The 17,411-nt window shown below is 35.8% G+C and overlaps 1 protein-coding gene and 1 long non-coding RNA gene across 2 annotated transcripts in view; one reads left to right on the top strand and one right to left on the bottom strand.

Moving 5' to 3' along the window:
- Window positions 1–11,403, top strand: part of LOC144665686 (uncharacterized) — a 69,541-nt gene extending 58,138 nt beyond the window's left edge. The window contains exon 10 of the mRNA XM_078526973.1: window positions 9,996–11,403. Coding sequence (XP_078383099.1) covers window positions 9,996–10,306 — 311 coding nt within the window. The 3' untranslated portion in view covers window positions 10,307–11,403. The remainder of the gene's footprint in view (window positions 1–9,995) is intronic.
- The window catches only part of LOC144665824 (uncharacterized), a 259,439-nt gene that overhangs the window by 55,066 nt on the left and 186,962 nt on the right, over window positions 1–17,411 (bottom strand). The window lies entirely within an intron of this gene.

Here is a 17,411-nt window from a genome sequence, read left to right as displayed (position 1 = left end):
GAAAGAGTATTAAACGATCACAAAGATAATTGCATTCAAGTAAATGGAGAACAAGCAGTAAAGATGCCTAATAAGGATAACAACATACTAAAATTTAACAACTTCCATAAACAACAACAAGTGCCATTCGTCATATATGCTGATTTTGAAGCTATAACCGAAAAGATCTCTGGTTGTAAGCCTAATGATGATAAATCATATACAGAGGCATACCAGAAGCATACAGACTGTGGATATGGTTACAAGGTTGTCTGTTGCTATGATGATAAATACACAAAACAAACAAAAATATATAGGGGTGAAAAGGCTGTTTACAAATTCATGGAAGCTATGCTGGAAGAAGTGAAATACTGTAAAAATACAATGAAAAAATTCTTCAACAAACCATTGAAAATGACTAAAGACAATGAAGAGAATTTCAAAAATGCAAAAGCATGTCATATTTGTGATAAGCAATATACTGATGATGATATACGAGTCAGAGACCATTGCCATATCATTGGTAAATACAGAGGTTCAGCACACCAAGAATGCAATCTTAAACTGAGAATAGAATCGGATAAGATAAAAATACCTGTTATATTCCATAATCTAAGGAGTTATGATAGTCATTTTATAATGCAAGAGATTGGAGCTATTGTTAAGAACCATACATACAAAGATAAAAAAGGAGAGATCAAAGAGATGAATATCAATGCTATACCAAATAATATGGAAAAGTATATGGCTTTTATGCTTGGTAATCATCTTAACCTTTTATTGATAGTTTTCAGTTTATGAGTTCTAGCCTTGAGCAGTTAGTTAGTAATCTACCTAGAGAATCGTTAAAATATACCTCAAACATGTTCAAGGGAAAGAAATTAAATTTGATGACGAGAAAAGGAGTATACCCTTATGACTACATGGACAGCTTTAATAAATTTAATGAGGGGCTACCGACTAAAAAAGACTTTTACAGCATCTTGAATAATGAGCATATATCGGATAAAGACTATAAACATGTTCGTAATGTGTGTAAAACCTTCAAGCTCAAAACAATGGGTGAATATCATGATCTGTATCTCCAATCTGATGTGCTTTTGCTGGCTGATGTATTTGAAAATTTCAGAAAAACATGTTTTAAATATTATGGATTAGATCCCTGTTGGTACTTTAGTAGTCCAAATCTTTCATGGGATGCTATGCTTAAAATGACTGGTATAAAACTAGAACTTATGACAGACATTGATATGTATCAATTCATTGAAAAAGGAATGAGAGGAGGTATTAGTTATATAGCTCATCGATATGGGAAAGCTAATAACAAATATATGAAAACATATAATAAAGAGGCGCCATCGAAGTATATAATGTATCTAGATGCTAATGCTTTATATTCTTGGACAATGAGTCAGTTTTTGCCGACAGGTAATTTTAAATGGATGACACAGAAACAGATTGATAAAATTGACTTAGCTCAGTATAAAGAAGAGACTAAAAAAGGTTTGATATTAGAAGTCGATCTTGAATATCCTAAAGAATTGCATGATCTTCATAATGAATACCCTCTTACACCGGAAAAGATAAAAGTAACCAAAGATATGCTATCAGATTATTGCAAAAACATTGCAACCAAATACAATATATCCACGGGATTAGTTCATAAACTGATACCTACCTTGAATAATAAGCATAAATATATAACACATTATAGAAACCTTCAATTATACCTAGATCTCGGCTTGAAATTAATTAAAGTCCATAGAGTATTAGAGTTTGACCAATCTCCTTGGCTAAAACAATATATCGATTTCAATACTAAAAAACGACAGGATGCTTCCAATAATTTTGAAAAAGACTTTTTTAAGCTTTTGAATAATAGCGTTTTTGGTAAGACAATGGAAAACCTCCAGAAAACGGATTGATGTCAGACTTATTACAAATGAGAATAAACTATTGAAGATGGCATCTAAACCAACCTATGTCAGCAACAAAATATTTAATAAAGACCTCGTAGCAGTTCATAAGATCAAAGAAACACTCACACTCAATCGCCCTTCATATGTCGGCATGTGCATTTTAGACATCAGTAAAACACTGATGTATGATTTTCATTATAACTATATTAAAAAGAAATATGATAACAGAGCTAAGCTACTATTTACGGATACTGACAGTTTAACCTATGAAATTGAAGCTGAAGATGTATATCAAGACTTTTGGAATGACAAAGAAAAATTCGATACTAGTAGCTATCCTGAAAGCTCTCAGTTTTATGATAAAACAAATAAAAAAGTTGTAGGTAAATTCAAAGACGAAGCTTCTTTTATTCCAATTTTAGAATTCATTGGTTTAAGATCAAAGATGTACAGCTATTTAAAAAAAATCAATCAGTAGGTAAGACCGCTAAAGGAATCAAAAAGAACGTTATTAAATATGATATCACACATGAAAATTATAAAGAAACGCTGTTTAGCAACAAAATAATGCATCATAAGATGAAAACCATTAGAAGTCAAAATCATCAACTTGGAAGCTATGAAATTAATAAAGTATCATTGAGTTGTTTTGATGATAAACGATATTTGCTAGATAATGGTATATCAAGCTATGCATACGGCCATTACAAAATTTTAAATAAAGAAAAAGAGAGAAGTAAGGAAAACTTCGTTTAATCATATAAATACTGAAAAAGAATTAATATATAGGTTTAATTATCTAGGTTAAAATATCGAATTAAAACGCACCTTGATTTTAAAATTTTTAAAAAGACTATAGAATTATTTTTGATAACCAAATCTAAAACCAACTTTGAAACCAATTTGAAAAAATAATACACCATAACGGGAAAATTTCACTTTTAAACGCACTAAGATTCCATTTTTTGATTTTAACTATAAGAAGTTTTTTTATTTTGAACCTAGGGTTGAGTTAGGGTTGGTTTTTCAGGCTTGGTTTTACAGGCTTGGTTTTCTAGGGTTTGAATTTCAGTTTTGGATCCAATATTTGATTCCAATATTTGAATCCATTTTTGATTCTATTTTTGATTTCATTTTTGATTCCATGTTTGATTCTATTTTTTGATTCTATTTTTGATTCTATTTTTTGGAATCCAGTGCTGTGCAGTAGTATAGGAGTTGGGGATGTAAGAGATTATAAAAATTTTTATGATCTCGTACCCCCAACTCCTATACTACTATTGAATGTGAATGTGGACAAATCTATTTTGAAAAAAAAATCTAAAACGTATAAGGCAAGGAGGTAGTGACATAGTAAATTTGCTTTCGTAACTCTAATTCTTCTTAAATTATGCAGATAAAAAGGGTAGATGCCTGGATAGTACTTTTAGTAAGAAAGAATTATTTCGTTATCAAAAATATAGTCATTTTTTTCTGCCGGACACAATATTACTCCCAATATGACAAACAAATGACTGATACCCAAAATCCGTAAAGTTTGTTTCGGGTGGTCGCGTATATGTGTGGCAACTGGCTGTTCTAAAAGACTGAGAAAGTGTGACTATCGGTCTCCTAGATAATTTAAAGGAACCCCTTCCCTCCATATTGTGCCAATGTCTGTTTATTAACCCTCGGACGTACGAGCAATTTATACCCCCACCATCGCACACGACCCGAACACATGGTACAAAATCATGGCACGCCAGTCAAGGCGCAAAACCATGCTGGAACGCAAAAGAAGAAAGTGGGACATTCAGGAGAAAGCGACTCGCACCAGTCAAGCTTGGCATCCCTTTGTATTGATATCTTGCGGTCCAACTGGTGGATGTTTGTACCTGGTGACCGTGTCGTGCAAACGACATATCGCGAATCTGTTTGGGCATAAAACAGAATTTATGAGCATTTGAACATTACCTAAGATCCAATTAATATCTACTTAATACCCTTTGCCTTCCTAAGATCTATCGTAGCTACGTGTGTAGCTACGATAGAAAGCCAAATACGGACATGCTTATAAACCATTACAAGATCTTACAAGCTATCTTAAACAGATCAGCTCTACCTGGTTTTATAGCATAAAGGTTCTGGAACAAAGGTAGAAAACCTCGCCTTAAAAGTAAATTACGTAGACACTTTTTTCTACTGTGATGAGTATTTTTTGATTTGTCTGTTTTTGTTTACAATCGATACAGTTTATAACTGTCAAATCCTATCTTGGCATTTACCAGCTGCTTTGAAATTACAAACATTTGCCTTTCAATCTTTAGGGATGTATCTGAAAATATTTTAGTGCCTACAAGAATACCACATAATAAAACTCTCAAAACACAGCAATATGAAACAAAAAACACGTTCTAGAGCCGTAAAAAACATTACAGGTCTCTAAGCATTATGTGATAGTGTAAAATACAAAACAACTTCTCCAAAAGAGACATAACCGAAAAAAAATTCCTTTTTTTCCTTTTTAAGACACATATAACTAAATTTATATGTCCATGAACTTATATTCGTAAGACCTTATTCTATTTTTCGTTTGTGATTTGGGTGGTTGGGGGATTTTTTTTTGGGAAAGGCCCATTTTGGAGAAAGAAAGGAGGGCCTCTTTGTATGTATTATTAATGATTTGTGGTGGGCAGCGGTTGGGGCTACATCACATTCACGTGCCCGATAATGTTTTTTTTTTTTTTTTTTATCCTTTCAAAACCACAAACCTGCCTGTCCCGGCAAATGTACTAAAAATAAAATAACCAACACAGAGTGACACTCAGACGGAACGACGGATTAAATCAGTTGAAAGGCCGGGATCGTGTAACAAGAACGGTGATATAACAATAGCAAGGTGTAGAGTTTTCCACGGGGACGAAATATGTGGGACTGCTGCTACGAGAGGAGAAAATTGATGATTATTTGGTTGTATTTTATTTATTCGCTTTCACTGGTAAAAAAATATATATATATAGAAAATCCAACATAGAAGTTTAGTGACCGGATTGGCAATATAAGAAGAGGGTCTGGATCGGGGTGATGGACTGTTAGTTATCAGTCAACATTCAGGCCTTTTCTCATCAGAATTTTTTCGGCCTCTGTAGAGAATTTGTGATCATATGAATATTTCCTGACGTCCACTGTATGTCTTCGATTATAAAGCTTTTTTATTATTTGTTTGTCTTTGTTTTCAATCGATACTGTTTATAATTGTCAAGTCCTATCTGGGCATTTACTGGTAGAGGTGAAATTTCAAACATGCGCCTTTCAAACTTCAGAGAGGAATTCTATGAGTGAAGGGTTATTTCGGATAGAGAATTGCGACCTAAATATTTTTCTGTTAATTTTGGTCGGAATACTGTATTTGATTTTTTTGTAATGCACACAAGAAAACCACATGATAAAACTCTGAAAAGATAGCAATATGAAACTGAAAAAAAGTCCAACAACCGTAAAGAAAACATTACAGGTCTCTAAGCATCCTGTGGTAGTGTAGAATATAAAAAAGTTCTACAAAAGGGCTTATAACCGGAAACTGGTTATACCTTTCCTTTTTTAGAGCTATAACTAAATGTATATGTCCATGAACTTATATTCATAAGACCTTATTCTATTTTTGTCTGGTATTTGGGTGGGTGAGGGACTTTTTTTGGGAAAAGCCTCTTTTGGAAAAACGAAGGTGAGCCTCTTTCCGAAATTTTATAAGCTCTGAATATTTATTATTTATATTATTATTATTATTAATATATTATTTATTATTTTTGGTGGCCATCGGTTGTAGCGACATCACATTCGCCCGCTCTATAATATTCTCTTTTCATCCGTTTACAACCAGATACCTGCTTGTCTCGAGAAATGTGCAAAAAAGTAAATAACCAACACAGAGTCATACTCAGGCATATAAACTACTAACATGGAACAATGGATTAAATCGATGGAAAGCGCGGGATCGTGTATCTAGAACGGTGATATAACAATAGCAAGGTGTAGAGTTTTCCACGGCGACGAAATATGTGGACTGCTGTTAGGAGAGGAAAAATGATCATGATTGTTTGGTTTATTTTATTTATTCGCTTTCGCTGATAAAAATATAAAAAATCCAACATAGAAGTTTGGTGAGCGGATTGGCATCATAAGAAGAGCGTCAGGATCGGAGTGATGGATTGTTATCTATCAGTCAATATTCAGGCCATTTCTCAGGCAGCTGTCAGTAACATTTAGTCATTTCTTAGCTGCTAATTCTGATATATCATAATTTATTCAACCAGGTCAGTTAATTTTTAAAAGTTGTGTTTCTTAAACAACGCCAACGTTATTAACCGAATAGTGTTCACTTTCTTTTTGGCAGCCGAGAAACGTTTATTTGCTTCTGATCTCTCCCGTGAAATTACAAACATTACTCAGTACATTACAACGACCTGATGACTATCACTGCCAACTTCCAAAGACCTGAACATGAAAGTTGACCTCCTGAGCCGGGTTGCTTGAAATGCGATAGATTAGTTTAAGATTAGTCGACCTCAAAACTGGAGGACAAAAGTTTTAAACAGAAAACCTCACTGAAAAGTGAAAAAGTAAAATCAAATCCACGCTTATCCTGGATTAGCTTAACCCTATTCAGACCGGGGGGGGGCTTTAGAGGCCCGCGCTGACTTTGAACTTTTATAACTTTTTTAAGATTTAACCAAACGCTGCCAAACTTTTCTGTGTTTTCCTAAAATTTATCTGGCAACAAACTGGTAGGGTTGGATGATGTGTCAGGAACTTGATATCACTATGGCAACGGCATTTTGACAGGCATGTTTTCCCAAATTTGTAATTTTGCGTGTTTCTGTTAATAAAAATCAACTTAAATGGCATTATTTTTTACATTTTTACGGGTTTAAAGCACATTTTTATTCATTTTGAGTACTTTGCAATGATTTTGGGTGATTTTCTGGCATTTTGGAAAAATTTTGAAATCCAAATGGCGGATCCAAGATGGCGGCTGTTTTGACATCATGATGTAATTGTCACGTGATGTGACGTCACCATCCCACGTGACGTATACCAAAAGAAAGAGTTTCGGACGTACAATACATCCTATAAGTTTCATGGTGATTGCTTAAATATTCTGGAAGTTACATAGCCCCCCGGTCTGAGAAGGTCTAAAAAAGCCCGGTCTGAATAGGGTTAATCATACTTTTAACAACCCGTCCCTGAAGAGATCGTACTTTATAACAGAAAAAGGCGCCACTATGTTTTGTCGAGGGATCCTCGACCCTCAACCCGTCCCTGAAGAGATCGTACTTTATAACAGAAAAAGGCGCCACTATGCTTTGTCGAGGGATGTCTTGTTGGTTTCTGATCCTTTTAAGTTTATAATAACGATTCAAACGCGAACAAATATAGACACGTGATCAGTATGGAATATTTGAATGACGATGTTACACGTTTCTTTAGTTTAATCAAACATTTGTTTTAACTTGAATGTTTAGTAAAATAAAAAAACTTACCGGACTACATTCCGACGACATTGCGACTCTTTCACCCAACTTCTGAAGGGCTCAAAAGCACTTTATAATCACCGCATGTATGTTAGAGAATTTTGAAAGACTTTCATCAATCTATATATATGTCTCACTATGCAGCTCTTACTTCGCTGTGTCGAAAAAAGCTTTAAAATCATTTCAAAAGATATGTGTTTTTGAAACTTAAGGAAGGCACGCAATGCCATTGTCGACTTAAGGATGCAAATGACGTAAAGTCATAGGTCCTATTTTTATTGTCCCCATCAATGTACATGTACCCAGGCAAAACGAGGAGTTCTCTTGCAATTCTGAGAGGTAGCATTTACAAGATATTCAGCCCAAAATTCAGCATTCTCACTGGAAACTACAGTACTAGCTATTTTCAACGACTGACTCTGGAAAGCTGGTACACAAATTAACTTAGAACATACGCCTATTAACAGATGTCAACAACTACCGGCACGTGCAATCGACTTATTCACGACGCTTACAGGACCGACAAACAGTACTACTTAATTTGACTAACAATAGACGGAACAGAACAATTTAATTTGACTGACAATAGACGGATCGAAACTAACCAATTACTGTTGACAAATTTTACACGAGTCTTACAGCCAATAAAATCACGGCTAAACTGATCAATCAACTCAGTTCAACGGACCAGACTTGCAACATCATTGACTGACAACAACTTTTCACTTGACTCTGACGATGACTTCTGCTCAGGTTGTCGAAACGTCAGTCACCAACAACAGTTAATATAAGTTCTTCTCGGAACTACTCTCACCTATACAAACTACTGATACTCCTGGGTTCAAACCATTTGCTGTAATACTTAGAGTATTGTACAGTTATTAGTCCCCAGGACCCGACCGCGCTTAAAGTAAGCAATGTCGGGTCTGGAACCTTTTAAAACTACCCAGCCGTATTACACGACTTCTCGGTGTTCCGTAGATCAGACAAAACAAAGTTAAGAGTAACCCTAAATAGAAATAGAAATCAGTTCAAAGGTTTGTGGGTGGGGGGGGGGGGGGGGGGTATACAGTGAGAGTAGAAATTAGCAATGTTAGTTACATAAGTTGACAGCATTAATATTCATTGCTGTTACGCCAAAACCATTAGCTACACAAACAACATACAGCAGTTAACTGTGTCGGCAAGCGTTATATAAACTCTGTCAGCTGTGCAATTAAAACTGCTTTCGGTAGAGGTGCCCTCAAAACAGTAAAAATATAAAGAAATTAAAAAAAAAAACATTAACCTTACAGTATACCTAAACGTTGAAAATACTAAAATATAAAAATAAAATTTTGAACCAAACCTACGTCTGTAAGAAATAGGAAATATAAAGAACTGCATATCATTTCCAAAGCAAAAAAAAAATACTTCTTCGCGGTTTATGTCGGTTCTTTTGGTGGCTAAAGAAAGTGGAAGAAGTTAATAACACCTGACCAATATAATTACTGTAAACACGGTGGATATCGTTTGGTTAATAACGTTTGGTTAATATGGTAGTATGTTACCGTTCCGTTATTATTTGTTTGTTGCTACAGGCTTGATCCTTATCTCAGGCTTGTTTGACATAAATTCTAAGGGGACAGACCATGACTGTAATGGCGCTCCTGAAAATATCTAATTGCCGTAACCGTTTATCTGTAGAATGCCTAAAATGCGTGCAATTCCACGATTGGTTTCGGCTCCATTAAATCTTATACCGATTGCAGAACATTTTAGGAGGAGAAACCCACGATGTGAGCACAGTTACAGACAAGACAAAATAATAAGACAAATAACGAAAAAATGTAAACCGTTAAAATTACGAACTAAGCGCTCACGACAAATAAAATACGTGACTTGCTCTTATTAACTTTTAAATCTTCATGCACTTCCCAAAGACAATGTGACCTCACGTATCCCGCCGTGGTATCTCAGTTTATATTTTATAAGCGTTGTGCTGTTTCCTTTATAACACGAGCTTGGGAAAGCCAGAAAAGCCTGACGCATGGCTACGTAAGCCAGAGCATGATCAGCAAAACAAGTCAACCGCGGGTGTTAAGCTATCCCGAGAAATTTTTCATTTATCAATTTTTACCTAACACGATTGATTCATATTTCAAGCCTCAAAGCTGCTAATTTGGCCTTAATACTCTGAAATCAACCGAGGTGTCATGATGAAATAAATAGCTTCAAGTCTGGCATACAGTCAGTTTTTGTCTAACCTTGAGTCAAGTAACGACCACTCTTTACTACCCACCCCCCCCCCCCACCCCCACCCCCGCGAAACCCTTAATTGATTCTTATTTTTAGGTAAGAAAATGACAAATTTTAAATTTTAAATAATCTGCTTTTGCTATTTCAGATGCTATTTTACATGTTTATAACTGTTTTACTTATCTTTTTGTATAAATTAAAATTAATTAATTACCTAATTAGGTTATGTATGCATTTATTATTTATACAAATTCGTTTTAACTTTTTACTTATTTGTTAAACTAAACGTTTTTTTCGTTTGCGTTTTCTCCGTAATAAATATTTCTGTTTTTATCTTCTTGTTATTTAGATACCAGCAGCGGTTATGGTTCATCCTCCAATGCGTTCATATTTTCGCTTCGTAACAAGGAAGGTCTCGGACCATTCAAAAGCCTGGTGAAAAAGCCACAATATGCAATTTACAGGCACTCAAGTTATGGTCCAATATTTGGTGGAGGGTTTGACATCTACATTGTAAACAATGCAAACAGTAACACTGGTTCAAACACAAACTTTGGCCACTCCTACTCTGTTCCAAGTGGAGTACAAAGCAGAACAACAATCCTGGCTGGGACTAACTACTTCACACCTGATGAGGTGGAGGTATTCTATCTTGGCTGAGTCACGGGACTTGGACAAACGCTAAACTGTTCACACATATTTTATTTATTAACTTAGTAACAGTGCTATTGTTGTACCAAGATATGTTCTTGTTGTTATAGTAAAAACAAAACAGGCGTTTTCAGCAAGTAACTCCGTTTTTATTTTATCTATTTTTTTTAATATAGTTCTGTGAAAAAATGGACCTGTACTTTATTTTTATGGCTAGTTTTGAAATATTTTGTCACAGCTGGCATTATTAGTTATAACGAAGAATTTTTTTTTTTTTTTTTTTTTCAGTTAAGAAATACTATACAGGTCTACGTCGTGAGTTTGCTCACGGTTGTCTCAAGCTTTGCTTAGGGGCCGGCAATGATGGATTTCCTGAACTGTTAGAAAATATATAGCACTAAACACTTAATGATAACCTATTTTTTATGTTGTTAAAGATGAATTCCAGTCCGTACTGCGCAATCTCGGCTACAATGTTTATGTGAGCCCGCACGAAAGGAATGTTTACAAGCAAAACTAAAAATTCCGCGACAAACTTACCTTTTTCTTCATTATTAACGCCAGATATCCTTGCAGAACAAATAATAGCGAGTAGAAGAACCTTGACGCTATTTCAAACCGACGTTTCAGCTCATCCGAAATTCTTGAACGAAACGAACTGTAATGGCGGACTAAAAAACTTCATGTATGCTGTCACCGAAGTGTAACGTTTCGACGAATTCAAAACAAAAACGAAAACAAACCCCGAGTCTGCGCAGTACGGACTGGAAATCAGCTTTAACATACATATATTTTATGAATATTAAAAACAGTTAGTATGACTTTTGGCATTTTTGCTTTCTTTGTGTTGTTGTGATTATTATTATTATTTTTTGGTTTTTTGGCCATTTATGAAAGTTAGAACGGACGCAGATGGTATATCCCCAACATCCCAGTTACATTCCATAACTCAATATTCTCAGAACATGACCTGTCCCTGGTTTGGTTTATTCATTAAGTTTTGTTGGCACTAAAGGCCAACAGCGAAGGTATACGTGATTTATTTATTCACCACCCCCCCCCCCCCCAAAAAAAAAATAAAAATAAAACAATAAATAAATAAATAAGCCATTGACACGTTTTCGAGTAAAACTATACATTTTGTTACACAGAGGTTATTCATTTATTGTTATTAACTTAATAAATAATTTTTCCCTTAAGATTTTTTAACTAGTGATAGCTGTGCTTTGATTACAATTACAGAACCGTTGACGTCTTTACGCCACGTTTTTTTTTTCCTGATGCAAAGATACAAAAACGTCCTTTTTATTACCCGGCCAAACATTTTACCAAAAAAAGAGACCAAGAAATTAAACCTCTGGGGAGCATGAAAGCGACATTTTGTAAGTCTTTTAAAAAAGGACCAGTTGCCTCTCCTAACGGCTACCACCTGCACGTGGGGGGGTGCATGGTTTTAAGTGCTGCCTTAACCTACTCTAGAAGGAGTTCAAAGCTACCACAGTTTACAGAGTTTTTAGGTTAAGGTCCAAGAAGTCAACATATTAAGGAAACATAAATATTAAAGTCACACAGCAAACGTCTTGGAGTAAAGTAACTAGACACTGACATCACGTTTGTGATCGGGGGGGGGGGGCTCCCATATTAAACTGACGGGGATACTTGTCGGAAATTTTGAAAAGAACCCCTAAAAGAGACCAATCTGGGCGTGGCTCAAGCTATTTTAGACACCTAAAAGATACCAAAATTCTGAATAGAGAATTTATATCTGTTTTTTTCTTCCTGTGCAACCCTAAACAAGACCCTAACAGCCAAAAATGTTGCCTTTTTGCTCAGAAAACCCTAAGCGAGACCTAAAGTCCGAAATTTATACCCCTAAGCGAGACGACGAGCATCCCCGTCCCTAATTATTATTTTTTTTTATATGGGAGTCACTTAGTGAGTTTAGTCACACTTAGTGGTTAGTGAGTTTCAATTTTATGTTTGCCAATGCCCTTTGACCTTATTTTTCGTTATCTCACGTATTAGCGCAATAAATTTGTGAAGTTGTTATTTGTATAGATAAAATGAAAAATAAGTAGAAGAATGCGTATTTATTGACCTTTTTTTCCTCCTCTAGAAAAACAATCACTTGCAAAAGAAAAGCAAATCCAATGTGGCGGCGGAGAGCTTACATGTAAATTCTCGGAAACAGCGCGTATAATTCTCAGAAATCATCTAGTCCGTTAACTGGACGGATTTGTTGAAAGCGAACTTGTCAGGAATGATGTGAGCCTTAAGATAAGCTACTTCTTTCACACTTATACTGTAGCAAAATTAGGTTAGCCTTTACATTCATTGCAGTTTTTACGCTAATACCGGGCTCGTCCCTCGTATTCGAAGAGGACCACAACTTTGAAGTCTCGCTGGTATGATATCCATTATATTGGTGAAAACGAGTTTCCCTCTGGCTTTCTCTTACGCTAAGTTTACCTAATTTCACGTTTCTCTCTTTGCATGATTGATTTGATTTGCGCCTAACAACGACTGAATTGACAAAATTTACTACCAACATAATGCATCCACTTCCTTAACGAGATTGGTCTTGTCGTTTTAATCAGTAATTTCGATATATTTTCATCTGCTTAACCAACAACGAAAGTATTCGGAAAGTCGAACCAGATTGAAGCCTCGAAAAGCTATTTATCCGATTATCCGAAACCTCCATCCTGTTACGCTTATAATATTTATCATCCTGTTATGCTTATAACTTCCTCTTGTGCTTGTAAAATCCTGTTTTGCTAGTAATGCTTTAACCCCCGAGCAGTGCACCTATTTATTTTTACCGTGTCAGTTGATGTGTTAACCTAATCAATCAGCGTTATCTCCTGGACCGGTCTCAGAGGTTAACAACGGGAAAAAATAACATTTCTACCCCCGGGGGAGGTCGTACTTCCTGAAAGTGGACTATATGGCGAGGCTCTCCACAAAAGCGATACGTTTCTCAGTCGCTAGATATAGTAATACCACGTTTTAAAATACACAAAATGGTATATTTTAACACGTGAGAGATATTTCAGAGCACTTATAAAATAAAATATTGGTACTGACTAAAATCTAAATTGTGCAATTTCAAAATGGATGTAATAAAGTGGTAATTGAACTTCGTGTCGTTCAATTTTGGTCTAAAATCATACTTGTGATTTCAAATCGAACTCGCGTTACGCCCTCGTTCGATTTTGAAATCACGCGTATGATTTCAGACCAAATTGCACTCCACTCAGTTCAATTACCATTATAAATTCTTCAATTTTATTTTTACATTAGATTTTCTGTGCTTTTATTATTTTTTTTAGTTTGTATTTTTTATTGGTTTGAAAGTTGCAAAAGTGATTTATTATAAAAGGTAACGTTAGCTTGGTCAATATGAAGTGCTGGAGCCCTGGAAGTGTCATTTTAAACTGGACATAGTCACTGTGTACTTACGGAAGCTGTATGCTTCTGAAATCGTTATCGTTACGAGTGTAGTTTGCTTTGATCGTCGTTTCCTGCACAGAGTCATTCGTTTTCAGCTGCGTCCTTGCCACATCATGCTTCATGCTATTAAAAGAAGAAGTGCTTCGACGTGTGAAATGAAATGATTTTGGTTAGGATATATTCGACGAAGAAAAAAATGTGTACTGGTATTTACTGGTTTGTCATGGCAAAAAAAATCCATTTTCGGATTCTTCGTTTCTTTGGGAGCAATCCAATCTTGGATTATCCCTACAAAGAAACGCACCCTTAGTGAGCTAGCCGCTCGTTTGCTGGAATCGAAATGGCAAATTGTTAGCGCTCAGAAGACGTAAATGGGAGCAAGGAATTTTTTGTTCGCAGCGTTCCTGCTTTGAAGGGTTAGGTTGGAGGACAACCTTAACTACTTAAACTACTTAAACATTATAATTTTAAGTTGTTAGTAAACGGGTTATATTGGACCTCTGCCGTTAAAGAAAGCTGATGTGTTAAAAGACATAAACACGTTTTTTTCTCTTTTTTTTTTCTTTTTTCTTTTTGCCACGTACAGAGAAGGTTATCCATTTAAAAGTTTTAAAACACTATTTTTTCATTCATCATGTGCGACAGATATTTCTTTACAATTCTAACTAAAGAAAAGTGTGTTTTAGACTTTTGAGGCGCCTTAATTATTTCTAAAGGAAACTTGTAAAGTACAATTGACCCGTTTTCTTTGGAAATTTGCCCGAGCTTGTCAACGTCTATAGCAAAAACGGTAGAGGTCATGATGTCTCAAACGCCCAGCGTCTAACCTGAAACTGGCAAAGGCGGTTTTTTTATAGTAAGCTGATATCCCGACGTATTTGTGATCGATCGAGAAATAACATTTCTGTGTATAGAAATTATTAACAACACGCAGCAAGTAGTATTAAAGTGGTTATTTTTTTAATACATGTCATTTTGACAGACATTTCTCGAGTTCTTTGGCAGCCTCGGTTATAAAAGTCATCCCATTAGTAAAAGTTCGTAAAAAAATGACAATAATCTTCAAAAGATGGTAGAAGGAATTTGATGTCGTTACTGGTCACAGGCGACCGCATATTTTAAGTTTTGGCGGAATTATTTTTGGTCTTTTCCGCTATTCCTCCGAACATCATCTAGGGGTCTTTTATGCTTCTGTACACGCGATCGATATAAAATGCATGGGTTATGGTCCTTTCATTTATTGTAATTCTTACGTTTGGGGTTTATTAAAATTCACCAAAAAATTCGAATTAATAAGTAGACACTGGCTAAAAATATTGTTTTTGGACGTTTTCGGCCACTCTTCTTCAGCAAAATAAAAATGCAAATGTTCAACTACGTCCTGTTAAAATATGTAACGAATGTGTGATAAAAACTAAATGAACTTTCCGATTTAATGAGTCTATGAATTCTTAATGCTATTGTAAACGTATTGGTAGCGCTATGTGTTCGTTTTAGCGTTCCTATCTCGCACAGAATGCCAAGCTTCACGAATTAGTCGTTGTTTTCACACCGTTGACCTGTCAACAATTTCGACGCTCTCCAAATCTATTTGATGGTCGTTAAGCATATGGTGTTTTGCCAACAAAGAGTTTTTATCCAATGTTGAAGTTGATAGTGTAGTAGAGCTTCGGTTCCAACTGTTTCTTGCTGTTGTCATGCGGGGCTGGCTGATCTTTAATCTGTAGGAGAAGTTCATTGAAAGATTAACAAACACAAAACTAACCTCAAGGAGAAGTGGGTCGGAAACATCTCTGATAGACCTCTATCTACAAGCGAATTTTATTCACAATCTGCGCCAACCGAGTAGACAAGAAGAAACAAATGATATCGACCATCGTGGTTTTGTTATCCTCCCTTACGCCAAAGGTTTTTCTGAAAGAATTGCAAACGTTCTTGGCGGCTTCAACATCCAGGTCGCCCATAAACCTATACGTACCATCTCGAACATACTGAAAAAAACAAAAGACAGGATCGAAAAAGAGGATACCAGAGGAATTGTATATAAGATCAAGTGTAACGATTGCGACTGTGTTTATGTTGGTCAGACATCACGCGCGCTTGAAATTAAACACGTATGAAAAAACACGCGAAGGCCATCGCAACATTGGATAAAAACTCTTTGTTGGCAAAACACCATATGCTTAACGACCATCAAATAGATTTGGAGAGCGTCGAAATTGTTGACAGGTTAACGGTGTGAAAACAACGACTAATTCTTGAAGCTTGGCATTCTGTGCGAGATAGGAACGCTATAAACGAACACATAGCGCTACCAATACGTTTACAATAGCATTAAGAATCCATAGACTCATTAAGAATGCTCTAGAGACTTTTGTTGCACTCGGAAAGTTCATTTAGTTTTTATCACACATTCATTACATATTTTAACAGGACGCCGTTGAACATTTGCATTTTTATCTTGCTGAAGAAGGCAACAGTAGTGGCCTAAACGTCCAAAAACAATATTTTTTAGCCAGTGTCAACTTATTAATTCGAATTTTTTAACATGCCTGGCTACAACCCGAACATTTTTTAGATTCACCAGCTTTTATGTACATGATCACTTTGATTTGCGCCCAACGACAGTTGAATTGACAAAATTACACTTACTTATCTAACAGAAAATATATGTATTCAACAACTGTTAAGATTTAAATGAGTATAGCCGTATGAACATGTGGCATTATTATATTTATTCAAAATAAAAGTAGAACAAATCTTTGAAAATCTTGGTTTTTCAAACAAAATAATTCATGCTCGTGTCATGTAGAATAATTTCTTCACTATTTATCACCGAGCTTAAAATCTACCATCTTTATTATTTACTAAAATAATTCATTTTTGGCGAATTTAACGGTTGGTCGTGTCGTTCTTATCTCGTTGGACGACTGATTGGACTAAAAAAATAAATATTAAAGATAAGATGTTCTACATGACACGAGCATGGGACAAAGAAAAATTCTGAGTCCCGACGGGAATCGAACCCATGGCCTCCCAGATACTGGTTGGGCGCTCTAACCAACTGAGCTACGAGAGACTCGTTGTGAGCTGGGTCATTTTACTAGGTTGATATGTGACACGCGTCCTGCATACTGCTAGAATCAGCAATGTCGAATTCATCAAGTTTTGTAGTAAATAATAAAGATGGTAAATTTTAAGCTCGGTAATAAATAATAAAGATAAGATGTTCTACATGACACGAGCATGGGACAAAGAAAAACTCTGAGTCCCCGACGGGAATCGAACCCATGGCCTCCCAGATACCAGTTGGGCGCTCTAACCAACTGAGCTACGAGAGACTCGTTGTGAGCTGGGCCATTTTACTAGGTTGATATGTGACACGCGTCCTGCATGCTGCTAGGATCAGCAATGTCGAATTCATCAAGTTTTGATCCTAGCAGTATGCAGGACGCGTGTAAAATGGCCCAGCTCACAACGAGTCTCTCGTAGCTCAGTTGGTTAGAGCGCCCAACCGGTATCTGTGAGGCCATGGGTTCGATTCCCGTCGGGGACTCAGAATTTTTCTTTGTCCCATGCTCCTGTCATGTGAACATCTTATCTTTATTATTTATTACCGTGCTTAAAATTTACCATCTTTATTATTTACTACAAAATAAAT

Source organism: Oculina patagonica, chromosome 9 (assembly GCF_052425735.1).
Source record: "Oculina patagonica isolate OP01 chromosome 9, crgOcupat, whole genome shotgun sequence".
NCBI lineage: Eukaryota > Metazoa > Cnidaria > Anthozoa > Scleractinia > Oculinidae > Oculina > Oculina patagonica.
This window is presented reverse-complemented; position numbering and strand designations above follow the sequence as displayed.